The following is a 10,758-nucleotide window of genomic DNA, read 5'->3' as shown; positions in this document are numbered from 1 at the left end:
CTTAATGGGAAATCCATTGATTCGCAAGCACGCGACGCCAATAGCGGCTGTGAATTAACAACAAACTCGTGTCTTGGAGACTAACGATGACGAGTCACTCAATTTACTTGAGTAACAGGGCAAATTGATTCGATTGAGTCGTCTCCCTTTTATTGGGAACCCGAGAACGTGATTGTTGCATTGCCCCCTCCCCCCCAGGGCAAGCCCCCCCCCATCCCCACCCCACAGGACATGCCCCCCCCCTATCCCCGTCCTCCAGGGCAAGCCCCCCCCCCCCCACTCCTACCCCCAAGAAAAGCCCCCTGCCCCCTTATCCCAACCCCCCAGGGTAAGCACCCCCCCACACCCCACACTTCCCAGGGCGTGGTTTCCGATGCCTTTGTTTAATTCCACGGTGGGGTGAGCCCATCTGCCTTACCGCACACGCGCGCACGCAAGCGCGTGTGCGGTAATTATGTACACGGCTTGACCTCCCACCTCGCGAGCCACCTTTGCTCACTCGTCCACTCAGCCACCCACCCACCGCACTGCCCTCTCTCCTCGTACCCAATGCGGTCAGTTGCTCTGCTGGAACATGTATACCATACTCTTTGGTTCTTTCGGTAAAGTCACGTTGGTAGAAAAAGAATAGATCGCAGCACAAGCGATGGTCATCAGGTGGAACAACCACAGCAATTAAAAAAACTGCCGAAGTTGTGTTTTCTTGTGTTGCGATCGAAACGTCTTGATCTATTATTTTTCTACCTAAGTGACTTTACCGAAAGAACCAAAGAGTATGGATTTCTGCAGTCACGAAAGCTTCAAATCAACATGTATACTGTTGCGTATATTCGCATCCTCCGTCCGCCCATCCACGAACTTTATCCAAACCCAAGCCACTCCGTGCACTGCTCATTCTCTCCCGTAGAGGCAATGTGGACCAGTGGCCCATCGAGAACCATATATATGATTATATAGCGGATTAGCATACTCCACCCACGCAGCCCCTCCCCACCGCTTTAAAGGGACTGATTTGGTTCAAACCAATACACAAGACCATCACCGTGGGTGACGACGATAGGACCTGGGCCGACCCTCGCTCAGTCATTGAATCATCATCATCATCAACAGCACTATCATCAACAACAACGCCATCAGCAACACCATCGTTATCAAGGGAAAGGCGAACACGCATCCCACGTGTTGCCTCCATTCCCACGTCAGCTAACCTACAGGACAGCCTATTCCGTTAATGACACAGGTGAACACTGTAACAGTCAATCTTTTTTAAATACATTTATTTGAACGAGGGTACAGTACGAGACTTATCCAGTTGAGCATTTGCAATCGGCAGCCTCCCTCCCCTCACCTTAATTGCTTTCAACTCCGAGCGCAGCCGCGCAGAGAAGAAGAGGAGGCTCAAGAGATCCATCCTCTGACGATGCAGCTGATGATGATGATGCTGCTGCGGCTGATGATGATGATGGTTCCGCTGGTGCCATCTCCGAGCGAAGCAGCTCGCTCCTGGTCGCGTGTAGGAGGTGTTGGCGGCGCCGGTGGTGGTCGTGGTCGTGTCGTGGTGCAGGCGAGGCTGCCTTCATCATCATCCTCATCATCCTCCTCGTCATCAGCCTCCGGTTGTGCCGGGCGCTGGGTCCCGCGCTGTTGCCCCGATCGGGACCCCGACTGCTTTGGCTACGGGAAACGCGGGGGTCGCTGCTACTGCGACGCGGCGTGCGCAGCCACTGGGGACTGCTGCGAGGACTATCGTCGCGTGTGCAACATCGCAGGTAGGTCGAATGCGCACGTGGATCAAACAGCAGGCAGTGTCTCTCTGCTCGTCTGTCCATCCGTCCGCCTTTGTCGAGGCTCTCTCTCTCTCTCTCTTAGCCATGGGGGTGGGTAAGAATGTTGTGTACAGGTGTGCAGAGGGCAGGTGAGCGTGGTTAGTGTATGGGGAGGGGGGGGGGGAGCAGTGTGGGGTCTGTCAGTCATGGGTTTACGTCGCGCGCCTACATCACGGCTGCGGCATGGATACGGTGCAGGAGAAATTTTGAATTTTTTTCTAGCCGGGCAACGTCGGCGCCACGTTACGGCGACAAAACGCACGGACACAACACGGACGTGGGCACGCCGTCACACAGTGACCGCGTGCCCACGTGGTAACCTGGGCAAGGGGGCGCCAGGTGAATCTGGCAGGCGTAGGGTGTGGAGCTATGGGTTAATATTATGGTGATAGCGACAAGTGAAAATGTAAGGTTTCTTGAGTGAAGCTGACTCAAGGGCAGGTCCTAGGCATGGTGTTTAGAGCAAGGTTTGGAAACATCCGTACCGAGAGTTGCATAAGACTTTCAAAAGTTTTTTGCCAGACAACCACACGGTCGCATACCGTATACACCTCAGCAATAATAATATGTGTTTGTGTACCCGGAGCCGTCCCTAGGGTATTGCGAATTGGGGCGACCGACCCGGGCCCCGCGCTTTTGGGGGGGGGGGGGCGCGCTTCGACGTCACGGTATCGGATGTTAATATTTTCGGTTTAATTTTGAAGGCGTTTGGGGCCCCACGGAGTGGGATTTTCCCGCCTATGGATGGCCCTGCGTGTACCAAGTGCAGATAAGCCTGGCCATGAGCATAAAGGTCCAAGGTGGGGTTAGCCACGGGGGGTGGGGGTGGGGAGTCGTGACTTGGCGAGTCAAGTGCAGCTGCTCAGTTTGTCCATTTTAGACGGAGGTGCATGTGGTATCAAGCGGAGATAATGCTGCTGGCCACGGGGCGACCTGTTCTTTACGGGAACAAAAGTGCAGGTGATTAAAGTGCAGCTAAAGCTGACGGGAGTGGCAGCCAATGAATGGAACCTGCCCACCGAGGAGATGGAGCGATCTACATTTGCTCGTGCGCAGTTGGTGCTGGGTGGATAATTATGACACGCCACAGAGGTTGAGAACGACAAGACTGATGGGGGGTAAGGGGGAGGAGGGGAGGCCGAGCGAGCAAGCTCTCGGTGACGATGGGGCCATGGCTGATGATGAAGGCTGGGTGACTCGCAAGCTCGCACGATGGAGGAGGGCATGCCCCATATCGCAATGCGCTCTCACACAAGTGGGTTTTGTCAGTGACCAGTCAATCATAATAATTTGTATTATTTCAGGCAGTTGCGCTGGGTTTCTAACTTGTTACACCAACCGCGCTGCTGAGTGTGAGGACCCCCCCTCCCCCCCAACAGGACCCCCCCCCCATCCATCCACCTAGCGGATTTTATTGGGTGGGGGCGCAGATGTTCACGGAGTTGAACTGGGCCCCCAATGGGACCCCTTTCCAACGATCAGCAGGATAAGCCCACTCTGGGGACTCGAATAATGGACCTGTCAATAAACTGTCATTTCCACAACAATCACAAACCGCAGTTTAAGTGACTCTTCATTAACCCCTTGCACCGAGGACGTACTTGTTTAGTTGATTTATTTTTGTTTGAACTTTTGTCTTCCTCTTTCCCCTTGGACAAAATAGAAATGAAAATCCAAGATTTATTTTTGTTGGCAATAAAATTGATTTTTCTGTTTCATGTTCGTTGGCCAGATGGCAAACTGCCCCCCCCCCCCCAGTGTCCCCCTCAATAAATATGTAACGAGATTGGGCGATCCATTTACAGACACCCCACAATAAAAAAACAATGAGGAGAGAAATCAACATTTTATTTGAAGCCAACACACGTGTAAAATCACTCATCACTCTAAAGGTTTCGGGCCATCTCTTTCATCATAGCAAAGCACCTTTTTTGATAAGTAATTCGTGGGGCATCTATACATGGATCAAGCTGTACAATGCCATCATCATCCACGGTCGATCCACTGCTGGATGAAGGCCTCCCCCAAGCCTCTGCCACATGTCACAATACTGCGATGTACTAATCCACCAGGCACCTGCCGCGTATGAACTGCACAATGAAATGATACAGCATGTGTTATTTATTTTTCCTTGAGAAACAAAAAAAATGCTTGGGACAGGCAGTCGGAATATATCCCCAGGACACAACTGTACATCCTTGACGCCTTTTCTTCAAAATCTGGTCACGACGCTGGTAACGTGAAATTTTGTGGTTTTGTGCCCATTTATCTTCATTCGACTCACATGTTCGGGCTTAAAAGTAGTGACCCCCCGCCTCCCCCAGCTGTAATGAAGGCGTGTAAGCTTTTAATGAGCGGGGCAGCTGGCCCCTCTCGCAAGGCTGTGGAGTAGTAGGAGGAGGAGGGAGGGAGGGATTTGCCGTGTCCCATTGCGGTTCAATGGGCTATCACCCAGGCCACACCCTGGCTCTCTCGAGTGCTCTCCCGAGTGCCAGGGTGGTGGAAGCAATGAATGTGGGGAGGGGGGTTGACGGTACACACTCTGACCCCCCAACATCCACTCCTCCCGTGACCTTAGAGTCCTTGAAAAGAAACTCCCAACATCGCCATCCAAATGGGTATCTTGTCACCGCCACGCGCAAATGGTATCCCGATGGCGCTATGGACATCATGTCCGTTCGGAAATCTTGCGACGCAGTGTGCACGCATTGTGATGAAGGTTTTTGGGTTAGATCACATAAGAATAAATGTCTTAACCCTTTACCACCCGACACAGCCAGCAAGGTTTGTCATGTAAACAACGCGCCAGTTGGTTACAACTTCAGTCTACCGGTGTGTTGGAGAGTAAATCCACAACATTTACAGTTTAGAGTACGACGTTTCGCTAGTGATTACATCCGGCGAAACCCAACAAACACCTTAATTGTGAATAATATCGGTCGCGAAAGCCTACGCGTTTTAAACTGCATGCGTTGTGCTAGAGAATAACCCAGGCAAGCGATATCTGAGAGATGACGCTTGAGATCCTTGCTCGTGACCTGTCGAGCTCCAAATTTATTTATTTATTTATTTGGTATAGCCCTGGGAGCCATTCGGCTCTTGAATCGGGTGCAACCACAACAAACAAAAAAACACGAACAAGAAAAACATCTTGGCCTTGAGGGCGGATATGACATCGGCAGTAGTTTAACGAGCAAGGATCGGGGAAAATGAAAAGTCCTCATGATTAGGTTTTTTTCAGAATCGTTCTTTATCCTGGAGAAATCCGATGAGCTGTTAAGCTCTTTTTTTGGAGATATGTCGTCACACTGCCTTCAGCGTCCTCCCCACTAACTCTGTAACGGCCGTTGTCCCGGACGAACGACAGAGTAGCAGTCAAGGAGGGAATGGACGAGTCACCTGGAAATCGTCCTATCATCCGTGACCTTCCATAGCAAACGGGAGTTACTATTGCGGATAATACGATCTGCCACCAACGCGACCTTCACATCAAAACGGATCGGGGGCGGAGTCTCACAGTGGAGAGTATTTTTTATGCGTTTTGGCATTTCTCAGGACGATGATGATGGCGGTGCATTTTTGTGGAGGAGCTGGCCCATTGGGGCCCAAAGCAAAAGTTATGTTTGAGCCCCCTCCCCACAGCCCCTCTTGATTCATAAACTCCCAGTAGGATGACAAAAGAGATGTAGACAAGAGATACAGATGGAGAGTTTTTTTTTACAAACACAGATTAGGGGGAGGAGAGGAAGAGCGAAGATTAATGGGAAGGATAACATGAACAGGGACATGAAAGTGGCTGGGATTGGGGGGGGGGTCTGGGGAGACCATTCACAGACGGAAGTGGAGAAGGGAGACCTGGGCCCCCGACCCCAGAGCAACGTGAGAACAGTGGCAGCAAGAAGGAGAGAAATGAGATCTAGAGACACGGACAATAGAGATATAGTGACGTGAGAAACACGGAGAATAGAGATGTAGTGACGTGAGAGACATAGACAATAGAGATGTAGTGACGTGAGAGACACGGACAATAGAGATGTAGTGACGTGAGAGACCAAGACAATAGAGATGTAGTGACGTGAGAAACACGGAGAATAGAGATGTAGTGACGTGAGATACATAGACAATAGAGATGTAGTGACGTGAGAGACACGGACAATAGAGATGTAGTGACGTGAGAGACCAAGACAATAGAGATGTAGTGACGTGAGAGACACGGACAATAGAGATGTAGTGACACGTGAGAGACACGGACAATAGAGATGTAGTGACGTGAGAAACACGGAGAATAGAAATGTAGTGACGTGAGAGACATAGACAATAGAGATGTAGTGACATGAGAGACACGGACAATAGAGATGTAGTGACGTGAGAGACCAAGACAATAGAGATGTAGTGACGTGAGAGACACGGACAATAGAGATGTAGTGACGTGAGAGACACGGACAATAGAGATGTAGTGACGTGAGAGACACAGACAATAGAGATGTAGTGACACGAGAGACACGGACAATAGAGCTGTAGTGACGTGAGAGACACAGACAATAGAGATGTAGTGACTTGAGAGACACGGACAATAGAGCTGTAGTGACGTGAGAGACATAGACAATAGAGCTGTAGTGACGTGAGAGACACGGACAATAGAGATGTAGTGACGTGAGAGACACAGACAATAGAGATGTAGTGACGTGAGAGACTAGGACAATAGAGATGTAGTGACGTGAGAGACAGGGACAATAGAGATGTAGTGACGTGAGAGACACAGACAATAGAGATGTAGTGATGTGAGAGACACGGACAATAGACATGTAGTGACGTGAGAGACATGGACAATAGAGATGTAGTGACGTGAGAGACATAGACAATAGAGATGTAGTGACGTGAGAGACACAGACAATAGAGATGTAGTGACCTGAGAGACACGGACAATAGAGCTGTAGTGACGTGAGAGACATAGACAATAGAGCTGTAGTGACGTGAGAGACACGGACAATAGAGATGTAGTGACGTGAGAGACAGACAATAGAGATGTAGTGACGTGAGAGACACAGACAATAGAGATGTAGTGACGTGAGAGACAGGGACAATAGAGATGTAGTGACGTGAGAGACACAGACAATAGAGATGTAGTGATGTGAGAGACACAGACAATAGAGATGTAGTGACGTGAGAGACACAGACAATAGAGATGTAGTGACGTGAGAGACACGGACAATAGAGATGTAGTGACGTGAGAGACACAGACAGTAGAGATGTAGTGACGTGAGAGACACAGATAATAGAGATGTAGTGACACGAGAGACACGGACAATAGAGATGTAGTGACGTGAGAGACACAGACAATAGAGATGTAGTGACGTGAGAGACAAAGACAATAGAGATGTAGTGACGTGAGAGACACGGACAATAGAGATGTAGTGACGTGAGAGACACAGATAATAGAGATGTAGTGACGTGAGAGACACAGACAATAGAGATGTAGTGACGTGAGAGACACAGACAATAGAGATGTAGTGACGTGAGAGACACAGACAATAGAGATGTAGTGACGTGAGAGACAAGGACAATAGAGATGTAGTGACGTGAGAGACAGGGACAATAGAGATGTAGTGACGTGAGAGACACAGACAATAGAGATGTAGTGACGTGAGAGACAGACAATAGAGATGTAGTGACGTGAGAGACACAGACAATAGAGATGTAGTGACGTGAGAGACACGGACAGTAGAGATGTAGTGACGTGAGAGACACAGATAATAGAGATGTAGTGACACGAGAGACACGGACAATAGAGATGTAGTGACGTGAGAGACAGACAATAGAGATGTAGTGACGTGAGAGACAAAGACAATAGAGATGTAGTGACGTGAGAGACACGGACAATAGAGATGTAGTGACGTGAGAGACACAGACAATAGAGATGTAGTGACGTGAGAGACACAGACAATAGAGATGTAGTGACACGAGAGACACGGACAATAGAGCTGTAGTGACGTGAGAGACACAGACAATAGATATGTAGTGACATGAGAGACACAGACAATAGAGATGTAGTGACGTGAGAGACACGGACAATAGAGATGTAGTGACGTGAGAGACAGACAATAGAGATGTAGTGACGTGAGAGACACAGACAATAGAGATGGAGTGACGTGAGAGACTAGGACAATAGAGATGTAGTGACGTGAGAGACACAGACAATAGAGATGTAGTGACGTGAGAGACACAGACAATAGAGATGTAGTGACGTGAGAGACACAGACAATAGAGATGTAGTGACGTGAGAGACATGGACAATAGAGATGTAGTGACGTGAGAGACACGGACAATAGAGATGTAGTGACGTGAGAGACACGGACAATAGAGATGTAGTGACGTGAGAGACACAGACAATAGAGATGTAGTGACGTGAGAGACACAGACAATAGAGATGTAGTGACGTGAGAGACCAAGACAATAGAGATGTAGTGACGTGAGAGACACAGAGAATAGAAATGTAGTGACGTGAGAGACACGGACAATAGAGATTTAGTGACACCAGAGACATGGACAATAGAGATGTAGTGACGTGAGAGACACAGATAATAGAGATGTAGTGACGTGAGAGACACAGACAATAGAGATGTAGTGACGTGAGAGACACAGACAATAGAGATGTAGTGACGTGAGAGACACAGACAATAGAGATGTAGTGACGTGAGAGACAAGGACAATAGAGATGTAGTGACGTGAGAGACAGGGACAATAGAGATGTAGTGACGTGAGAGACACAGACAATAGAGATGTAGTGACGTGAGAGACAAGGACAATAGAGATGTAGTGACGTGAGAGACAGGGACAATAGAGATGTAGTGACGTGAGAGACACAGACAATAGAGATGTAGTGACGTGAGAGACAGACAATAGAGATGTAGTGACGTGAGAGACACAGACAATAGAGATGTAGTGACGTGAGAGACACGGACAGTAGAGATGTAGTGACGTGAGAGACACAGATAATAGAGATGTAGTGACACGAGAGACACGGACAATAGAGATGTAGTGACGTGAGAGACACAGACAATAGAGATGTAGTGACGTGAGAGACAAAGACAATAGAGATGTAGTGACGTGAGAGACACGGACAATGGAGATGTAGTGACGTGAGAGACACAGACAATAGAGATGTAGTGACGTGAGAGACACAGACAATAGAGATGTAGTGACACGAGAGACACGGACAATAGAGCTGTAGTGACGTGAGAGACACAGACAATAGATATGTAGTGACATGAGAGACACAGACAATAGAGATGTAGTGACGTGAGAGACACGGACAATAGAGATGTAGTGACGTGAGAGACAGACAATAGAGATGTAGTGACGTGAGAGACACAGACAATAGAGATGTAGTGACGTGAGAGACACAGACAATAGAGATGTAGTGACGTGAGAGACACAGACAATAGAGATGTAGTGACGTGAGAGACACAGACAATAGAGATGTAGTGACGTGAGAGACACAGACAATAGAGATGTAGTGACGTGAGAGACACGGACAATAGAGATGTAGTGACGTGAGAGACACGGACAATAGAGATGTAGTGACGTGAGAGACACGGACAATAGAGATGTAGTGACGTGAGAGACACAGACAATAGAGATGTAGTGACGTGAGAGACACAGACAATAGAGATGTAGTGACGTGAGAGACCAAGACAATAGAGATGTAGTGACGTGAGAGACACAGAGAATAGAAATGTAGTGACGTGAGAGACACGGACAATAGAGATGTAGTGACGTGAGAGACACGGACAATAGAGATGTAGTGACGTGAGAGACACAGACAATAGAGATGTAGTGACGTGAGAGACACAGACAATAGAGATGTAGTGACACGAGAGACATAGACAATAGAGATGTAGTGACGTGAGAGACACGGACAATAGAGATGTAGTGACGTGAGAGACACAGAGAATAGAAATGTAGTGACGTGAGAGACACGGACAATAGCGCTGTAGTGACGTGAGAGACACAGACAATAGCGCTGTAGTGACGTGAGAGACACGGACAATAGAAATGTAGTGACGTGAGAGACACGGACAATAGAGATGTAGTGACGTGAGAGACACAGACAATAGAGATGTAGTGACACGAGAGACACGGACAATAGAGCTGTAGTGACGTGAGAGACACGGACAATAGCGCTGTAGTGACGTGAGAGACACAGACAATAGCGCTGTAGTGACGTGAGAGACACAGACAATAGAGATGTAGTGACACGAGAGACACGGACAATAGAGCTGTAGTGACGCGAGAGACACGGACAATAGCGCTGTAGTGACGTGAGAGACACAGACAATAGCGCTGTAGTGACGTAAGAGACACGGACAATAGAGATGTAGTGACGTGAGAGACACAGACAATAGAGATGTAGTGACGTGAGAGACACAGACAATAGAGCTGTAGTGACGTGAGCGACACAGACAATAGAGATTTAGTGACACCAGAGACACGGACAATAGAGATGCAGTGACGTGAGAGACATAGACAATAGAGATGTAGTGACGTGAGAGACACGGACAATAGAGCTGTAGTGACGTGAGAGACACGGACAATAGAGATTTAGTGACACCAGAGACATGGACAATAGAGATGTAGTGACGTGAGAGACATAGACAATAGAGATGTAGTGACGTGAGAGACACAGACAATAGAGATGTAGTGACGTGAGAGACACAGACAAAAGAGATGTAGTGACGTGAGAGACACAGACAATAGAGATTTAGTGACACCAGAGACACGGACAATAGAGATGTAGTGACGTGAGAGACATAGACAATAGAGATGTAGTGACGTGAGAGACACGGACAATAGAGCTGTAGTGACGTGAGAGACACGGACAATAGAGATTTAGTGACACCAGAGACATGGACAATAGAGATGTAGTGACGTG

General features: G+C 48.4%; 1 protein-coding gene across 1 annotated transcript in view; it reads left to right on the top strand.

The window, feature by feature from the left end:
- The first annotated feature begins 912 nt into the window (after window positions 1-912).
- The window catches only part of LOC116950203 (somatomedin-B and thrombospondin type-1 domain-containing protein-like), a 40,284-nt gene continuing 30,438 nt past the window's right edge, over window positions 913-10,758 (top strand). The window contains exon 1 of the mRNA XM_032967806.2: window positions 913-1,769. Coding sequence (XP_032823697.2) covers window positions 1,421-1,769 — 349 coding nt within the window. The 5' untranslated portion in view covers window positions 913-1,420. The remainder of the gene's footprint in view (window positions 1,770-10,758) is intronic.

This window comes from Petromyzon marinus, chromosome 38, assembly GCF_048934315.1.
Source record: "Petromyzon marinus isolate PM22_M1 ecotype Great Lakes invasive population chromosome 38, UKy_Petmar_22M1.pri1.0, whole genome shotgun sequence".
Taxonomy (NCBI): domain Eukaryota; kingdom Metazoa; phylum Chordata; class Hyperoartia; order Petromyzontiformes; family Petromyzontidae; genus Petromyzon; species Petromyzon marinus.
Note: the sequence above shows the minus strand (reverse complement) of the source record. Positions and strands in the feature narration are given on the sequence as shown.